The sequence below is a fragment of the Synchiropus splendidus genome, chromosome 12 (assembly GCF_027744825.2).
Source record: "Synchiropus splendidus isolate RoL2022-P1 chromosome 12, RoL_Sspl_1.0, whole genome shotgun sequence".
Taxonomy (NCBI): domain Eukaryota; kingdom Metazoa; phylum Chordata; class Actinopteri; order Syngnathiformes; family Callionymidae; genus Synchiropus; species Synchiropus splendidus.
The window spans coordinates 12,616,543-12,636,635 of NC_071345.1; the positions used below are offsets into that span (position 1 = coordinate 12,616,543).

The 20,093-nt window shown below is 40.3% G+C and overlaps 1 protein-coding gene across 9 annotated transcripts; it reads left to right on the top strand.

Moving 5' to 3' along the window:
* The first annotated feature begins 707 nt into the window (after window positions 1-707).
* On the top strand, window positions 708-18,244 carry thrap3a (thyroid hormone receptor associated protein 3a). Of its 9 annotated transcripts, XM_053881759.1 has the most exons (13): window positions 708-890; window positions 1,789-1,876; window positions 6,913-7,074; window positions 10,004-10,276; window positions 10,427-10,846; window positions 11,265-11,861; window positions 11,938-12,110; window positions 13,378-13,489; window positions 13,691-13,775; window positions 14,838-15,010; window positions 15,078-15,261; window positions 15,325-15,441; window positions 16,755-18,244. In XM_053881759.1, the coding sequence occupies exons 2-13, from the start codon at window positions 1,869-1,871 to the stop codon at window positions 16,992-16,994; spliced, it is 2,544 nt and encodes an 847-aa protein (XP_053737734.1). In that variant the 5' UTR covers window positions 708-890; window positions 1,789-1,868; the 3' UTR covers window positions 16,995-18,244. The 9 variants fall into 9 exon arrangements, with proteins under 9 accessions (XP_053737734.1, XP_053737727.1, XP_053737733.1 ...); XM_053881752.1 differs by having other exon boundaries at window positions 709-890; window positions 10,004-10,846; XM_053881758.1 differs by having other exon boundaries at window positions 710-890; window positions 10,004-10,846; window positions 15,325-15,372.
* Window positions 18,245-20,093: the final 1,849 nt, after the last annotated feature.

The following is a 20,093-nucleotide window of genomic DNA, read 5'->3' on the forward strand; positions in this document are numbered from 1 at the left end:
TGAAAAAACAAGTGAACAAAAGCATTTTAAAATTGAAATTCTTTTAACTGTGGCACTAGTAACCTCTGAAGACTGGTGTCACTCCACCATAGCTGTGGGGAAGACTCACAATTCATGATTGGACCTGTGTCAATGTTTTTGTACACCACATGAAAAGCATTTTTCATAACTGGTGATACAGTGCCATGTGCCATAATCTGGACTTATTTCCAAGTAGTACTTAACCATCTCTGGGTTATTCATTCTGTTGGCACTATGGAGGAAGTCGCTGCTGCAGCACACATAATGTTGAAGATGAAATTAACTATGAATTTATTCACGAATGGAAACTAAAAGCACTCGATAAGTGTGAATAATAATCACACAAAAGCTGAGTTAACTCGCGATTTATGGCTAAATATTTTCTATCTATTCTAAATGTAACATAAAGGAAGATGTTATTAACACAAGAGTGACCAATAATAATAATAATAATAATAAGCTTGTATTTGTGGTAAACAAATGTCAGGCCGGGTAATAATATTAAATCTGTTTACATTAAATAGCAAAAAAAAAAAAAAAAAGATTAAGACATGAAGATTTCCAAACATAACTTACGTTAATATCAAAACATAAATAAATAAATCTCCTCATCTCAGTATTATTCATGTTTATGTTGAGCTCGAACAGCTGGGGTTAAACTTCCTCAGTGCCACTTACAAAGCAAACGTGTTTTGACAGAGACGGAAACATGAAGCTCAGAGTGGTCACACCCCCCTCTGTCTCACTACACACACTCACAGTCCGGCTGACACACTTGTTACAAGTCTGGTTCAGCCGACAGAGACCAACGACAAACAACACAACATCACAGGGAACCTGGATGTGACAGAAGCAACCCACAACTAACAGGTGAGTGAAGATATCCAGTCAAATCTGACATTAACAGCTGTAAGAAGCAATGAATGAGGAAGGTGTGGAGCTCACTGGCAGATTCGAACACCATGGTTACAACACAAATCTAGCTCTTTTGGTGGACCACCAGTGGATTTTAGAATCCCAGCAAAATGCGTTGGGCAGTCAGTACCAGTGTGACTCCTGTTGTTAGCGGTCAAAGCAGTCAGTCTAATTGCTTTGATTCAATGTTTTGTTGCACAAAAATGTCCCCACACATAGAGCTGTATATTATTCCTGTGACACAAACTAGACAGAACACTGTCTGGAGCAGATTCAGTGTTTAAAGTTTATTATTTAAAACTGGAATTGCTCGCTTCAGTTGTATTGTCAGGACAGACGCTGGTCTGTAAACATTATTGGCAATATTTTATGATATATAAATGAGTTAATAGTCAAAAACAGAAAATAGTTGTCATGTAGAGTGATACTAGTGCAAGGGTAATAAAAAAAAAAAAATACTTACATTTTAAACAGAGGATCATGATGTATGCATTTGACTTTGTTATTGATTTTCTCACTTGAATATAAACGCCACACTTTTGTCAGGAAATATAAGTGAAGTAAATGTAGTGATGACTCTAAAACAAGACACTAAATGTAACCCAAAGCATCTCTACCACTTTTCCATCCACCATCAACAAGTTCTTAACTTTGACTTTACACTCTCAGGGAGGGTTTTAATGTTTTTAAAAAAACAATTGACATTTATCACAACATTACTGGACTGTAAGGACTCAGCAGCAGGTTTCCTCAGCATCATGATATTGTATATTTTATCACATTCTGAAAACCTAAAATTCAGATTTCTGATCATGACCGCCTACATAGAACAGATGTACTTCACTTTCGGCGGGTCAGACGGTATTAAAGAGCCAATTTCCTGGTCCCTCTGTGAGGTCAAGCCTCTGACAAACAGCAGATGTGGGAGCACAATGAAAAGGTGCGTCTGAATCGGATTAGCCAAACACCAAAACAGTATAAGTACTGCATGTGTTGCGTTCTTTCACACTGACAGGATTTAAACATGTCTCATTAAATGAGTAAAAATAGTCATGACAAAACCCTCTTTGTGTTGTTTGAACATAAATAACTGTGTTTGCTGTTTGCCCAACTTAAAGGCAATGAAACACTGAAGCATCTAACATTTCTGAGACTTTCATTTGTGCAGAGCGACAGATAGTTGCAAGATAAAGATGCTCTATTTTTGGCGCCTCAGTAGATAAGTTTACTGCTAGACACAGCTCAACAAGACAGTTGATAAGAAGGCATACGACTCTGCAGCCACACTCAACTGGACACCGTTACCAACAAAGAAAACACATTGAAAGGATTCAGATTTAGATGCTTGGCATTTGAAAGTAACCCACTATTTCAGTAGAAAATGAGCAAGGCATTAGTTCTAATATGGGATAAGTTTCTTATTTCCTTAATAGTAGATCAGTTGTTGTGGAATTTCTTGACTTCAATAAAGAGCAAATTGTCTTTTATGAATATTTATTGAAGAATCTTAAAAAGTGTAAAGAGAGAATACAAGTCCACAGTATGAAGTTGAAACTCTGTCTGAGGAATTTTCTCTGAGCAAACCCCAACTTGGACAAGTGGGGCACACAACAACGTTGAAGATAACAAACCAGAATGTAGCAACAACCTTGAGCATCTGTGAGAAGCTCAGTCTGCACTCAGAGTTCTGAAAACTAGGAGGAATGATACAACCAAAAACAATGAGGCAGCCTTCACCAGTTGCTTTCCAAAGTCAGTAACTTGCCATTATTCTGAAGAGTAAAAAAAAAAAAATTCCATCACAATTGTCAGTGGAGCTGAGTAAAATCAAATGTCTTGGGTTCAGTATTGGTTTCAATGTGTTTATCGTACAGTTATACTAAACCATCTTGTAACGCAGCAGTCAAGACAAACGCTAATGTGGGCCAGTTGTTTTGTTTGTTTCTATAAAAGGTTCTGGCCCTTGGAGTCACGCTCTTGCTAAGCTCTCAAACTAAACAAGTCTTGCTTAAAGCTCTCCACAGCCTTGGCCCTGTCACCAGGACCTCTTGGTCTGTTGGAGTGAAGGGATTTTCATTTTCATATTCATACCAGCAGTGACGCACTCGGAGAACAAAAATAACAAATCATATTGGAATTGTTTACCTGCGTCACTCTCCGCACACCTGGCACTAAAATATCAATGTGTTAAACTGAATTAATTGCAGAGCGGTAGTTGGCATCCAACATTAGAAGTTTTGAAGTGAAGCAGTCACTCTGTCGGTTCAAAAGTGAAACCAGTGAGTGAAAGACTCTATTCAGAAGCAGTTGTTTTCTTTTAATAACTTGAGCAGGAAGCTGTCCAGCTTATCTTGCGCTTAACTGCAACACCGGCGCTTCTGCTATCGCTAACCGCCTCAGCATGTGAGGCGACTTGAGGGAGCAGTCGGTGCGTCCGCCACCATTCAGTGAGATGGTGCCGAAAGACAGTTGCCGGGTGCCTTCTGAAATAGCCAGCGCGGCGTTCTCATATAGATAGCAAATGTGATTCCAGCTGCCTCTGCGGCATCTCGCGCTTAATGATTGGCCACTTGATGGAGTGCAGGGTTCCTTTGAGCTGCGTATCAAGTTGCTCGACCATTGTTGATAGTTGCTCTTCCATGACATCAACAGGTGAGGAGGATTATACAGCTGCTGCTTTCTGTCGCAAGAAGATTCTTCAAGTGTGAGTGTGTATATGTGCGTGTGAGTGTGTGTTCTTAAGCTTGAATCTCTTGTTGGGGAAGTTTGGTGAAAACCTCTGACACCGTGGTGGTGTTCTTCTTAACTCAACCGAAGTGTTGAAAGGATTTACAAGAATCAATATTAAGTACCTAAAAACCAAAGCTTTGCCGTGCGCTGCTCCCGCGGACTGTCAAAAACTGTTCCTTGTTCATATCAGGCTGAACAACTCAAACAGATCATGCTAGTAGCATGATCTACGGTGGCCGTAAGTCAGACCTGGGCAAAGTGCGGCCCGGGGGCCACATGCGGCCCCTTGCCTGTGTTTTTACAGCCCTCATGAGGTCAGACTAAAACAAAAAAAAAGTCATATTTCTGTCATTTTTTAATCCTGTTTCCGTTTTAGCCAGTAATTTTTGTTTCTTCTTTTCATTTGGAATTTATGTATTTTCCCCAAAAATTCAAAAATTACCTTTCCATCTTTGATGTTTTATAGTTAGTTTTCATAGTTTTCTATTCAAATATAATGCATATAAAAAATTTTTTATAGGCCGTATATTTACACTTCCTCATAGCATTTTGTCATTATTACTTAAGATTTTTTTCCGTCGTGTTTGATAGTCATCACCACCTTTCTTTTGGCATGATGGCCCCCCACAACAGTTACAGTTTATAATGTGGCCTTTTAGCAAATTTAACTGCCCACCTCTGCCGTAAGTGGACAAAAAGAAAGCCTCGCTAAAGAGGGATTGACTAGTGGACAAATGTTTACATTACACATCAGTAAAAAATGTCACATTCTACTTAACACATGTCATAAGCCTGTGTCAGATTCTTCTATAGGAGCCTGATCTAAAGTGCAACCCATTTTAAATCATCGTCCCCGACTTCTCAAAACAAACTGATACACCAGATTAAGGTGAATTGCAGAATAAACAAATTTGATTTTTTTACACGTCCTCCTATATGTAACTAGACAACCACTGTCAGATGTGTCACCGTACGTTGGTAAATATAGTGCCACAGTGAAGACAGTCAACTACTTACCGAAGAATTTTTTCATTCATTCTCATGTTTAATGATAGTAATAATCCAGAGGGCTTGTCTTTCATGACTGTCAGTCGACCAACAAAGCAGCCACAATACATCCTGTGTCTTCCCACGATGCTGAGTCATCTGTGGAAGTCCTCTGTGAGGATGAATTGACAACAAAAGTACAGGTTGTCTTTCATCTGGCGTTCTACATCTTCAAACATGAAATCACTGAAACAAAGTGAGACCATCTAAAATTATATTGTCATGATGAAAATGTGCGCTGTCAGCAAAAGTTCAGGGTTTGTTGAGGTGAAACCGTTGAGGAAATTGTTCCCAGGAAGCCAAACGCGACAAGCCTGGCAAAAGGGAGGAAGGCGGATCGTGGGATGATCAGAGAGTGCTCAGTGGAGTCAGAAGATCCATTTCAGTGCTCTCCAAAATAGCACCAACCCAGAGACCACCATGTGGTAGTGTGGACCAGTTTTAAAATACCTGTCATGTGCAGTGGGAATTTGCTCCCTGCTCAGTCCCAGAGGATAATGGAAGATCAGTCATTTGATATGTGGCATTTGTTGCACTCTGAGGATCATGGTTTAAAGATAATGCCTTGTAAATCCAGGAGGAGCAGAAGATGCTTCGGCCATGGAATCACAATGTGAAGTCTGGGGGGTGAAAATAAGTTTCCATTAGTCAGATAAGACAACGTCTTATTTTCATCTCATTTAACAACAGCTATTATATTTTCGTTTATGAGGAAATGTGATGCTTAATGATGGGTTATGATTCAATTGTGTGCGGGGAGTGCACAGGCTGGTTCCACAGCATGCCACTGCCTGAAAGCATCTCATCTTCAAAAGCAGGTGGATGTTTTCAAGATTTTTTTTTTGCTGTTGTTCAAAAGCTTGAAAGAGTAAAACATTACTCTGCCTTTTTTTTTTTCTAGTCACCCAGATAAAAAAAAAGATTTATTTTTAACAGATTTTTTTAAACTTAATTTTAAAAGATTTTATTTCAAAAGATATTTGCACAATATGTCAGATTATTATTATTATTATTATTGCTGTCTTTTGTCATGTTTTTATTATAATGTTCAACTGAATTGTTTAGGCAAATTTCTGACCACCTTACTATGAATTCCAAGGCAGTTAAGGTGAACACACTACAGCTACCAATAACAAAGATTACATACTGCATATATGCATTTTATTTCAATAAAAAATACAAGCATATACATGGATTTGTATCTGGAACATAATATGTGGCTTCAAAGATTAACATCACACTGACTGTACTGTTGTTATTACTAGTTGTGCAGAACAATGTTTCATCCAGGATTTCTGCAGTATTTCCATTGCCAATATTAAAATTCTTCAGAAGCTCTTCAGTGCCCATATACTACACATGCTTGAGAGCTTCCTCCATCATGGTTCTCGGCGCCTCCATGTCTCACCTACCGAGAGTCCAGCTTTCTGGTGACAGTGATCATTTAGGTTCAGGATTGTTGAGAAAGCAAAGCCATGTATAACAGCTTATACATAGCAAATACAGGACTTCTTTGAGGTCCCAATTTTTTTTTTTAAATGTATTTCTCTTGTTTATAGGCTTGGTCAGATGTCATTGTTAAGAGTAGAGACGCAGGTTAGAGTCATATATTCTCAACAAAAAGAAACAAGAAAATCTTAAAGAAGAGATGTTGCGTTCATCCTTCAGTTCTTTCCAAGACACGATTCTCAGAACTAGCGGTGGAAAAACTCCTACCATATCGTAGCATGTCCACCAGAATTAACAACGATAAAGATTGCGTTTTATATGGTTTCACTTGTCCAATAAATACCAACACACTTCGAACTGCATGTTTGCCTTTATGTATAAAGAATGTCCTCCTCAGAAAATAAATGATTAGCCAGAGACAAATGTATTTTTGCTTCTAGTAAACTAGTCAGATGACTGATGTGCGATGGCCCTTTATGCAAATGATGAGTGACTAAATAAAACAGGTTCTCTTCAGCCACGCTTCGACAGTTTGGCTTCTTTCCTTAGGACAGCTGCTGCGCTTTATCATGCACTTTCTGCTTGAGGACAGCGTTTGAAGCGACGTAATGATCCATTTGGATCAGTCACCAGTTGGATTTCAGTCGGTCTGTAATATCTCTGGAAACTGTTTCGGAGGGTGATTATCCAACACTGTATCCTCGGGAAATGTCCTGATATACACCCGCACTAAATTCATCTTCTATCCAGGACAGCAAGAGGGGGACCATCTGCAGTGATGTCCAGATCCACAAAGTCCGTCTCTAAATCTCGGAGCCGCTCTCGATCCCGATCCAGGTCACGGTCAAGATCCCGCTCGACCTCCTACTCAAGGAGTCGCTCAAGATCCCGATCAGGGAAGCATCGCTACAGGTACACGTTTGCTTTGATCATGGCTCTCTGTGACGCTCTTTGTAGTCACATGACACGATACCTACATTTGGCCTTCAAGGAATGGTGGCACAAAATTATATAATAAAAAAAGCTTTTAATGAAATTATAATTATTGACGTTAATAATTTTAAGTGTTTAAGTTGCCATTAAATATTGTCCGTCCCACTCTGGGAAAATAAAAAAAGGCCGTCGACCACTGCTTGTGGACAATGAGCCGTGGCACAGAGGACTACAACACACTGAATGAAGCAACTATGGAAAACCCAACACTTGTGTGCACCTGCTTAGACTCAATTTAGAACTGCTACACAAAGGTGCGTCATTTTCTTGCAGTAGCTTTGCCTTCAGTTGAATAATTATACGTCACTTTTTACTTTGTCGAGAGGGTTGCTTTGAAAAGTTGAGACATCGAAGCCTCCATATTTGTATGCATCTCTTTGTCTTTTTTCTTTTTTTAACAGTAATGTCTCATGTGGCTTGTGTTTTTCTTGGCAAACTAGTCGCTCACACATGAGAAACTCCAACCCACTCCCAAATTGAAAAACATCTTTTATGCATCCAAAGAAATTCCTCATCTGAATATAAGGTGTAGATCAGCAGTAGTGGTTTGCATTTACTGTTTCAGCAGTGAGGTGCTTTAAAAGGGAGGCAGTTTGGCACGTTGTGTTCGTATTCATCAGCACATCCTGAAGACCCTGGAGCGTTACGTTTTAGTGGAATCTGAAGAAGGTGTCTGTGTCAAAAGGAAATTGGTGTTTTGGAAAAAAAAAGTTCAGCTCCCTGGATTTAATCAAGCTAAAGTGAATATTATTGCAGGTTTAATGAGTTTGAGACAGGAATTTACAGTGAAATACTGCTGTGTGTGGCAGCACTCGGACGCTCTCTTTCTGGTAACCTAAATGTAAATATCAGTCTTGATCATGGTGAGACGGAGAAATGAGGAACTAGATTTGAATGGTGCAAATAAGCTGGGAAACCAAAACCACTGGTTTCCTTTTTTTAAATATAAAACCATCAATAGATTCTACAAAAATGACAGTTACTGTGAGGAAGTACCGACTGCACACAACCCTGGATTAAAAAAAAAAAACTTTCTAAGAATGGGAAGAAAGAGCACAATAAAATAGACTATTACAACACATCATTTCAGTGAGACAATTGTTTTTATATTTTTTTTTACCAATACATGACTGAGCTAGACTTCATTTCAAGGCATATTTAAGGGTGGAAACGTAAGGCATTTATCACAACTGTTTCTGCAGATGATATCCCTCTGTTGGCCGGTTTCATTCAGCTATAACTGGATTGGATTAAATTCAAGTGTCCCTTCGGAAGAGGACCAACAACCCTCAATAACCTTGAATACTAATTCAATTGGAGGAGTAAGAAGTGACTATAACGCTGAGTGGAGTGCTCTCAGGTGTCTCTACTGTTGGTGAAGACGAAAGCCACAGCAGGACAAGAGATTTAATTCTCTTGGGAAATTCTGTCCAATGTCTAAAAACAGCACGTAAAACAGAACTAACCTCTTCATCGAAGTTGGCTCAAACTCTCTGGATATAGATATACATGCGATGTTTTTTGAAATTTTATTTTATTTAGAAATACCTGTGCTCACAAAGGTCCCTTGCACCCACACAGCAGAAAATTATCATACGTTGTACCTGCAAACAGGCCCAACTCAGTTCAACATGAATTTACTCTGCTTTCCACTTGGCAGGCTTCAGTGAACAGTAAGCAGAGTCAAAGCACTCATGTAGACACCCTCCCCCTTTTTCAAATCCTTGTGACTCAGCTCTAGCAGAACTGTCTGGAGAAGGAGAGAGATGTCCATTTCTGCAGCTCGCATAGTAAACGTGCAATGCTGCTGAGCGCATTGCTCTTTTTATTCTCTATATTCCAATGAAAAAACACAAGAGGTAAGTCCTCAACATTATGTCTTTGTTACAGGAGTTTCTTGGCTTTAAAAACTGCATGGCTACAGTATCCACATGCTACTGTCTGTTTTCTCCAGTATATGTTTTTATGAAGTTTAACTGCACTTATTTATAGGTATAGCATTTTGAAGTTTAGAGAAAGTGTTCTCAACTTTTATAGCTCTGGGCCATCTGGATTGGTGACACCTAAAATCTCTTATTGTGACAGCGGAATACCCTTTTATGAGTCAAAATGTTTTCACATAACTTCAATCTTTCACCAACGTTTTTACCCTGGTTCTAATTTAAGTAGAGAATAATGCGCCTAGTGTGATTTTCAGCTCAGCACTGTTTAGCGCAGTAGGTGATTTTTTTTCTAGTGCTGCAGAGACACCATGCGGACATAAAAGGTATTGCATGCTGTAACATAAAGCATTAGTCATAGTCAAGTCAGGTATTTTTGCAAGGTTAGTGGAGTACTTGACTTGAAGTATATAGGAAACGGAACGTATGCCATCACATCTTTTGCTATTTCAGTGCTGATCTTTGCATATTTATTGCTGACTTTTGTCAGCTGCGGACAACAGGGGTCGCCAGAGTCAACCTGAGTGGATCTATATGCAACAAACGCAAGTGTTCCGACACCGTTATATCGGGAGCGGCCTGGACTTTATTTGGAGTTTAAAGAGTTGCGTGACAGTTGGATCAGATGGGACAATCCAGCCACATTTTTCTACCCCTCTGACTCCCTATTGATCCAATATTTAATACTGATTTTATTTAGACAGAAATGTTGAGTTGCAGTACACAGTTATAAGCACACATTATAGGTTAAGGAAATTATACATTTATTACATTTTTGTTCACAAGGGGACAACAAATAAAGCCCTTTGACTGTATGTTTGTACCACCATTCCAGTAAAACAGTAAATAACATTTGTGTGGTTGCTGAAGTTGCCCTTTCTTATTCCTTTTGTGTGTCACAAATTAAGGTCACGGTCAAGGTCACGGTCCAGATCTTATTCTCCTTCTTATAAACGGGAGAAGAAATACCCAAAGGCCTACCAAAACAGTGGTGATTTCCGTGGATACCACCATGGCTCCCGAAGGCCGTACAACTTCAGAGGAAGAGGCCGGGGCTACTTCCCCCGTGGACGCTTCCAGCGTGGTGGGAGAGGTGGTGGTGGCGGTTACAACAACAATAATTACCGAAACTACTGGAAAAACAACAAGCAGCGTCCTCCAAAGCAACAACAGCAGCAAAGGTACTCACAGGACGGATACTACAACACCCAGAAATGCTCCAGGAGCCCCACCCAGAGTCATTCACGCCACTCTGACCGATCCTCTACACCATTGTCTAGAATCTCTCACCATTCTTCTCCTTCTTCGCACTCCTCCTCCCCCAAAAACAGACTATCATATGTGCAGGCAAATCAAACGGCCAAAGAGGAGAAAGAACAGGTTAAGGCCTCCAAAGATGTCCACTCAGAAGAAGATGGTGATGGACAAGAAAAGGCCCTTGTTCAGATGGACGATGCCCCTGATGGCCAAACCAGTGAGAAAACTGAAGGGAGCCAGAAAGGCTTGAGTGAGAACAACAGTCCTAAGAGAGCCGATCCAGAGGAGAGCTCTGCTGGTGTTGTTGTCCAAAGCAGCCAAGCGTCTACCCAGAAAAAAACGAACGAGGGTGACCCCTCACAGACAGGTGGCTCATCCTCGACCAAGAAACCTGCAAAAGACGGTCTGAATCCAATGCTTTCTAGCTTTGACTTCTTCTCCAGTGACGAATACACGGATGCGGATAAACTAGCCCTCTCCGTTGCTTTTAAAAAGTAAGTGTTGGCTCTACTTTCTGAACGTACTCCATAGCAGAAGGATCCAACTCTGTCACGCAAGATTACATTTTTTTAATCTTAATGAATCGAACTAATCTGGATCCGTACATAACGTTACGACTTAAACATCATGGATTTCAGTAAGGTTTTCAAGGTTGGAGGATTCAGAATGAATTGTTCACATTCATTACCTGTGGACTAAAATGCAGCATGTTGAATGGGAAACCTTGGCTATCTCCATGGGTCGACATGTGTTAGAAGTAATGCAGTTTTTCGGTGCTGGACCGCATAAAATGACATGGCAGGCCGGATTTGGCCCCGGATCATGAGTTCGACACCTATGCTCTAGAGCTTGACTGGTATTGTACCGTTGAAAATCACTTATTGTTCTGATCATTATTCTCTCATTGTTTAGGTTTTTGGAGGAACAGAATAAGAAGTCACAAACTCTGGGCGTCACGCCATCAGATGCTTCGGATGGGGAGCATAAAAGCATAAACAACAGAGAAGCCAAGGCCATTTCTACCCTTGCATCTAGAGAAAACAATACAGACAGCGATGGCGAAGTGTCTCTGAAATGCAAAACATCGCCTTTTCCGAGCAACGACCGCAATAAGGACGAGACATTAAAGAGGTCAAACCTCAAGTCATCTCCTCATGAAGATGAGCCCTCAAAGCAGAAAGTTGCTTTCTCAGGTTTCGGAAAATGGCAGAGTGTCACTTATTCGCAGAGCAGCAGTGACCATGAGAATGAAGGGGATGAGAGGTATCCCACTCAAAGCCACGATAAGACTTTCGCTAAGAAGGAACTTCGTGGAAATTGCGAGGAAACTTCTGATAAAAGGAGTTTGGCTAAATCAGTGGCGTCCTCCATCATGGCAACTTCGAAGGGAAGAAACCCAGAGAGAGAGAAGTCTATGAATCAGAGAGATGAGTTGTCTTTTGCGTCCCTGAGAAGACAGGAACCAAAATGTAATATAAGAATGGATTACTTCAGAGAAAACTTCATAGGGTGAGACTTCATACTCTAATATCTAATATCTAGGTAAAATAACACACCTAACGCACCTTGCGTTTTCTTTTTGTAGTGCTGCTGACATTTTGGCCGAAGAGCGAGAGTTCTCACACAGTCTCGCACAATCCTCGAAAAGGGACCAAGAGTTTCGCTCCATTTTCCAGCATGTGCAGACTCCTCACACGCAGAGGCTGCCTACTGAAATGTTTGCTCAACACATAGTTGCTATCGTCCACCACGTCAGAGGTGAGTTCTCCCCGCGTCAACATGAGCTTCAACTTTCAGCATGAGTCAACTTATTCATGGATATATTTGCTTCTGTCGTCAGGCCTTTTACTTAAAACAGTTTTAACAAAGCCTAAATCATTTCAAAACAATTCATGGGTGACAGACATGGTGTTTTGAAATGTTCCTCTTACCGCATATTACCAGGAACAGCAAAAAAAAAACATACCGTTTTGCCACACTGTTATTGTGTGAAACAGTGGCCTGCTGTCAAATGTCATGCTTTGCTGTGAGGTCAAAATATCAACCACATCCAGAGGGGAAAGACGCAGTGGATGTTGTGAACGAACGGTTATTGGTTTCTAAGGTGAGGATCCCAGTCATCGCTGAAACTTTCACAGTGAGTCAAAAGGGATGTGGTTAGAGCAGCTTGCAAGGATGTTTCAAGGCTCATGTGGGCATATGGAAAGAAGTGCCTGTCGTTTGTGATTCATAAAGAGAGGTTCTGGGCCAATACAAGTGAGTTGCATTCGAGCAAACCTTCCGTTTCGCAGTTTCCAAAAGGGCAAAAAAATAGTGAAAAAAGGAACATTTGGCACCATAAACAGCAGACATAGGCAAAGTGAGGCACAGGGGCCAAATGTGACCATTTCCAGTGTTTGAACGGCCCATATGAGGTCAGAGCAAAAGTTGTAGAATTTTGTACTTTAAAACAAATGTATGAAAACCATTGAATGAAAAGCCAACTCATAATGAAGTGTCTTTTCCACATTTAGATGTTTTATCCATATATCTGTTCATCACTTAAAAAATAATTCATATTGAGAATTAAATAAAATGTATTTAAAATGAAATTAAATAGAATTAAAAAAATATATTTTGAGGATACTGTCATGATTTATTTAAAAATATTTAAGTAGTAAAATTTAAGTTACATTTAAGATTTATATGTTTTCTGTCATTCTGTCTATAGTATTGAGGGGCCCTCATGTCATATATCATATGTTGAGGCATGAAATACAGTATTCCTTGTACAAAGTATATGACTACAGACACATTGTCTCTCTTCACTTGCAAACCATAGAAGTAGTAACTGGTCAAAGAGGTATCGTGAAACAGTATTGCAGGGTTGATGAAACAATGAAAATGCAGACACTGTTTCATGAAACCTCATCAATCCTTCGATACTGTGTCATGATACCTCATCTACCCATCACTACATGGAAGTATTTGAAGTAATAATACTCTTTGAGGGCACAGTCACTTATCCCTGTCTTTCCTTGACCAGCCCATCATGCGACACCATCAGGAATGTCTCTAAGCCAGCGCTTCGCCATGTACCAAAGACAAGCTGCAGAGAAGGAAATGATGAAGCTAAGAAAAAGTCCAGAGATTCACAGGTAGAGTTGACTTTTAAGTGACCAACTCCGTGTGCCACGGCTTCACGTCCTTTATAGGCAACTCTCAGGTATAGCACTTTCTCTACCTGCTTGGTAAAGGTCAGTTCTATTGTCCCAACCACTCGATCTGGAATTCTCTGAGCTGTCAAGTGTGAAGTCCTTGTGACTTGTTGCCTAATGTTTCATGTCTCCCTGTCGCAGGATAATTGATGTTTCACCAAGTGCTTTTAAGAAAAACGCTCAACTTTTTGGGGCGATGAAAAGCTGTGAAGATGGCACTTTCAAGGTGACTTGAATATTTTGCAGTATGACATGTGTTGGAAAAAACAAACAAACAAACAACTGGAGTGAGCATGCAGGTGCCTTTAGACCTTCGCTGTTTGGAAGGCGATGCTCAAAGTGTGAGAAATGCAAGTGCAAAATAAGGAACTTTGACTTTGTTGTTTGTTGTACATCGCCTTCGTGCTGAATTGGTTATACAGTGGGCACAAGCCTGACAAAAGTACATACACTCAAAAATGGAGGCTGCTGTGCCAAAAGTGCCCCTGGAAGTAAAAATCCCAGTAAGTATCTTCGACTGATGAAAATACCCTAGTAGCCCTTATGACTGTTTTGTTTTTTCAAACAAGTCCACCTTTAACTTAGGGTAACTCTGGCATTTAAAGGTTTTTAATAGGACTATGGATGTGGTGAGGCCAGAGATTTGAAGGTTTGCTTGCTAGCGTCTTACAAGCATGGTGCCTGACAACTATCAGCACAGTTTAGAAGCCCAGAAAGACCAGTCGGTCGATTCCTTTCTTTCTTCTCTTTGCTGTTCAGAAGTCAGAACATGTCTACTTCCTAATACAGATCCAGGACTGTGTCATCCAAGAAATTGTTATCCTAAATCCGATGCACATTAGTCCGCAATGTCTTTCTTGTTCCCGCATTGTTCATGTAATGGCTAACCTCTTTTTGACTAAGCACATACAAGCCAACAAGCTCATACTAGACCCAACATAATGTAGAGGAAAAAAGCCATCTAGAACCAGAGACAGAAGGAACAGATCCGACTTGGGGGCAGAGTGGTGAGCCAATGTTTGGCTCTTCCAAATTTGTTTCAGTTTAGGAGAGGAAACATTTTGTAAGAGTGTGGTCTGTATTCGTAATCATCCTTATAAAACAACTGGCATTTCAAACTGTTGCTTAACTTGATTCTCATAAAATTTCGCCCTGCTTTTGAACATTTTCCGAGGACAATTTTTAGCTACTACAATTCCAGATAGACCTTCAGCCTCAACTATGTCAAATAAAATTCACTCACTAATCCAAAAACTGTCCACGACTTTCTGCTCTATTTTCATTCAAGCAGACCGGGGAAAAACTCAAGGGGGATCCCATGGATCTACGTTTGGATATAGAACGCCGCAAAAAGTCTACCAGAAGAGAAAAAGATCACAGTGAGGAGCTGGGAGACGACATGCTTGACTACAGGGAATCTAGCGGTGAAAGGTCTGAGGAGAAACACCACAAGAAGTCAAAGTATGCCAACTTCAAATGTCACAAAAGAGTCTGAGGGCGGAGATGAATGTGCGATTCTCCTTTGTAGGAAAAGTAAGAGCAAGCGCTGCCGCTCCAGTTCATCCTCCTCTTCGTCTTCCTCTCTGTCACAAAGAGATGAGGATTCTCTGGACAAAAATTTGCAACAGGAGGATGAGGCTGCTTCAAGAAGCCATTTTGTGCAAGGGATGTCACCAGGAGATGCTGAGAAAGACAGAATACGTGACAAATTTGTAAGTCTAAACCCAAAGCTTTTCAGAGGCGCCTGAATTAACAGTTCACATGTCTAACTACAGCAAATGCGCCTGCGTGGAAGGAGTTGGAACAAAGGCAACAGAGAACAAGTAAGCAACTCACGGGTTTACCAAGAAGACTGGGACCCAGAATATACAAGGGGCCGGAAACACTACTTGGTATTGGACTCAGACACTGTGTGAAATAAAAAAAAAAAAGTTGATATCAATGTCTGGACAAAAATATCTATGTTGGCCAAATGCCTTGCTCATGAGACAGTATCAAGAGTCAAGTTCAAGGACTCGGTAAGGAAAAATCCAACTGCCTTCCTGCTGCCATTAGATTAGACTACAAGAAACAGACTTGAGGATTCCTTTGTAACTAGCGCAAGGAAGGAACGGCAAGATCCCACATTGTGTAGTTCAATGGTGTCAAACTCCATCATAATTTTGAACGCAGTCCACGGTGCACGGAAAATAGAATGTATATTCATTGAATACATGCACAGCCTGCTCACTACCTTCCGCTCGCGATGACTTGCATCCGGCATCTATGGTCGGATTCTTTAAAGAACCTTTAAAAGAGTGAGTGAAACATCAAAAATTCCAAAATTTATAAAGAATATAAAGTCTAATCCCACACATCATGATTGCCTAATAGTAGTGATAAGTCGATGAGGTTTCATGATACAGTACTGAAGGGTAGATGAGGTTTCATGAAACAGTGTCGTGATTTTCACTGGCACTGGCTGCTATATAATGTTTGGATTTGAACCACTATTTCAATGAAACATCACATCATTTCTAAACCAAGAGCGCCATCTAGTGGCCAGTGAAAAAAAGGACACTGTTTCATCAACCCTGCATTACTGTTTCATGAAACGTCATCGACCCATCACTACCTGACAGGTACATTTTTTTTATTACAAGCTTTTATCTGCCATCACGCAAAACCCATAACAACCCTCTTAACAGACCATTTCCAGGGAATTATAAGGAAAAAATTGCATCAATGAACAAGCGTTTCACCATTTTAACCACATGTTGCCATAGTGGGAGAAATATTTGGGCACAACACTTCAATCCAGAAGGAAGTGAGCTGGCTCTTTATTTTGTCGGGAACCCCCCTGTGCGTAGGCAGTAGTCAACTGATAAGTCTTTCACATTGAATACAATTGTGGGATTTAACTTTAAATTTGAATTAGATTAGTTTAAGGCACTTTCAAGAGCGAAACATGGAGTAGACAGGTGTTTCAACATAATATATAGTTGTTGGGTAAATGGACTACTGCGTCCTGTGCGAAGCCTTCAGCGTTGCATGTTGATGCAGTGGGTTTTCAATTGAAGCACATGGTCTGCCTTCCACTGCCGTGGGCCTCACGTAAAAAGAGACAGAGGCTGGGGTTAGGTAAGGCACAGGGTGGCGCTCACTCTTTTCTTTCTACCAGTAACAACGTTGTGTTAATATTCATGTGCCTTCACTCCTCTCCTAGCATGAGATCAGAGACGGAGGCGAGGAATCCAATTGGACAAACAATCTTCGAGGGGAGGGCAAAGGAACTGTCCCACGTGGAAGGGCCAGATTTATCATACGCAACGCCCCAACTGGACCAAACATTCAGCGTTCTAAATGGACCAGCGAAGAGAGCACAGTCAACAGGAAGCAAGAAGGCATGCGTATGGAAACTGGAGAGGACGAGACGGGAGGATATATCAACGGAGGAACTTCTTAATCCCTGTCATAAATCTTAGTCGCCCTTCAAGTCAGATTGGGATCCATGCGAGAATCATGTTTTAAGTCCATGGCGTTATGGAAACCCTGCATCGGTTACTTGGGCTGTTACTTAAGGCGTTATTGAACTCACATAGTCATTCACAGCAGTATCATGTAGGCCGGCGGGAATTTGCTTTTTCCAAAGCTAGCTCTGACTGGATGGAAACCAGGAGGTATCAAAGAGGGAATGTCATCCCTTCACTTGGGCAGGGGCCTGAACTGTGGTCTCCTTGGAGATGGACAGTCAACAGAAAACCTTCCAAGACAGGCAACCAAAAACCTGTCCGAGTATGTGGGTGAACAGTAGCTACACTATGATTTTTTTCTTTCCTCTTGCAAAAACTGCTGACTTGATATGCCTTTTCCAAGTTTGATGATGGTACAGAAGACTGTCTCAAATCTGTCTCAAATCATGTTTAAACCACTGTAAAAAAATATTAAAAACACCTTTTTAAGTCATTTTGTCATTTAGAGTGAACAACTGGTATTGAAAATGAAGGCAATGTCTGCGATGGGCAATTTTTTGAAAGCAACTTCCGTTCCCTTTAAATGTCCATAGTGACCTGTATGGCCCAGGATGGTTAGATTGGATGGGACCAAACTGCTTAATGTCACTAGACTCACAAAAGTAATAGTTTATCATAATAAATTCTCTCATGACTGGCAGTAGAAAACAACAGATGTATAACTTCGAATGCTCTTATTAGGTACGCTCTGTTTCATTTTTGCGTCTACTGTCAGAATCGATTTCACTTTGTTTTTGGTGTTTATAATGGTTTTAGAGTGGATTTCTTAAATAGTCAACTGTGTTTAACACATATTGTGTACAACTGTGTAAATATTCAGTCCAGTCAAGAGACTCCAGGGCTTGTTTGTGGTATGTTGTTTTTGTGGCAGCAGCATTGCATGTTGAGTAAATGAGTGATGATGTTCACTGCATGAGAGAATCAGGTTGTAAAAGGAGGCTCAAAGATAACAAACGCCTTTGTGAGGAGGAGAGACACATCCTGCCATCCTCATGCTGTGTTTAAGAACCTTGTGTTAGCTGGGCTGACAACGTTCTCAACTGCCCCTCTCACACAATACTTTGTCAATTTGTTTGATGTATTTTTTTACATGTGGACAATAGACCTGTAGGTGGCGCTTTACTTGCTGACCGGAGCTGCTCTGAACTATTTTTTTTTTTTTTATTGCAGTTGCTACTGGTTGTAAATAAACTGTTCTGAGTCATATCTTTTTCTGGTGTGATTTTCCAATTGAAGTTATTTACACTCAGTCATCCGATGAACACCTACCTTAAAAGTCTCATTATTATTATATATATTATTAGTGCATTATTAGTACACTCGTAAGACATCATGATGCAGATAAAAAGGCTTTATGGAAGATGCTATGAATCTTCAGAATCATGTCATGTATGACAAGACATCTAGTTTTAAAGACTCAGCAACCCTTAACCTAACCACGCAGTATAACAGTGCTTGACTTGTCAAACATGGTTATGAACATTGAAATATTCTATTGACCCTTCATCGTGCACTATGATGTCTTATGAATGTGGTGCATTAAGAATGAGTCATTTAAGGAAAGAGAGTCATGAAGAAATTAAAGGTCAGATCAGATCTTTTATCAGAAGCTCCTAATATTCAAGATACAAAGAAAGGGCACATTTCAAGGAGAGCACTTTCAGCACGTATATATTGAAAAATAATCTTGACACGTTGGATATAAAAGTCAATGGCAAAGATAATGTGGAAAAAATATGAAGTTAAAAAAGGGGAAGGATGTTGCTTCAGTTAAATAATAAACTTTAATGATCCTCTTGGAAGAGAATTGTCAGATGCAGACCAGAGATAAGAATCTTAGCAAACACAGAGTGCCCCAGAACAAAGTCCAGAAATGTGCAAATGAATTGATGAACACGACAAACCAGATAGTGACGGAGTGACGGATCGCCTCATGAGTCAGACTGAGAAAGCAGACTGGCAGGAGTGTGCCTGGGTCAGTGGGGGTGCTAGAAGACTGTGGATAACAATAACACACACACTAGTATCAACAAACACCTCCTTCAGGACAAGTGCCCTGAAGATAGGTCTCCAGCAGTGTGAACTCTTATCACGATTGCTCTAAATGATCACTGTAAAATACATTTTTGAGGCAGCCATAAGATTGATTTATTTGGATCTAATAAGAGTATACATCCACTTCAATCGTGTAACTGAATATAATCTTAGAACGAATGAGTCTTTTTTCCATTTAATTAACATAGTATTTTTCCTCATGTTTAGTGCATTACACTGAAAAATTAATACTCATAAAAAAGCTAAATCCATATCTAATAATTCACCTGTCCCACAGAGCTGGAGCATGAGCTCTCCTAGCAAAGGTTATAGCTCTGAAGGTGTTGACAAACCAATCTTTCCAACTGCACTAAGGCCTCCATTCCAGCAGGTGGTGTCGGAAAACTGTCAATACTAGGCGCCACTTCACAGAAGACAGTCTTTCTTTCTACTCATGGAATCCAACCTCACTGCAATGACATGATGTGGGAACGTGAGAGGAATAAGAACTTGAATCAGGTTTTTCAAATCTTCAAGTTTCAGAGTCTGTGTGACTTTTTAGGAAAAAAAAAACAACTCCCACGCCGAATCCTCCAGTTGATCTGGTAACCTTTCAGAGCCCACAACAAATGTAACTCCACCACAGAGAAAGGTCACCACGCGAGATCATAACCTGGAGGTCCTGATCCTGAAGCACTGCATCTTCATAGCATAACCCAATATAATATGTGCTGAAGGCAACAGAAGCTTGCAAAAAGCAGTTATCCCATTTTAATGTTAGTGTAAAAGCTTAACACTATGACATTGCATTGCATCAGACGATTACATTTACCGAAAGGTTGCTTGCGAAGTTTACGGAAATCAAACAACTCCATTTTTTGGGGTTTTTTTTGTTTTAATTTTAGAGGAAAAGCGGCATCTAAGTTTAGTGTCACCACCATGCCTCATGTTTTGTAATGCACAGAATGAAAGCCCAAATATTGAGCTGTGAACTAATG

Excerpts from the sequence above, each read along its gene's own strand:
- thrap3a (XM_053881752.1), top strand. Across the intron at positions 13,490-13,690 it reads AAAAGTCCAGAGATTCACAG|GATAATTGATGTTTCACCAA; the intron begins GTAGAGTTGACT and ends TCCCTGTCGCAG. Across the intron at positions 15,011-15,077 it reads AAACACCACAAGAAGTCAAA|GAAAAGTAAGAGCAAGCGCT; the intron begins GTATGCCAACTT and ends TCTCCTTTGTAG.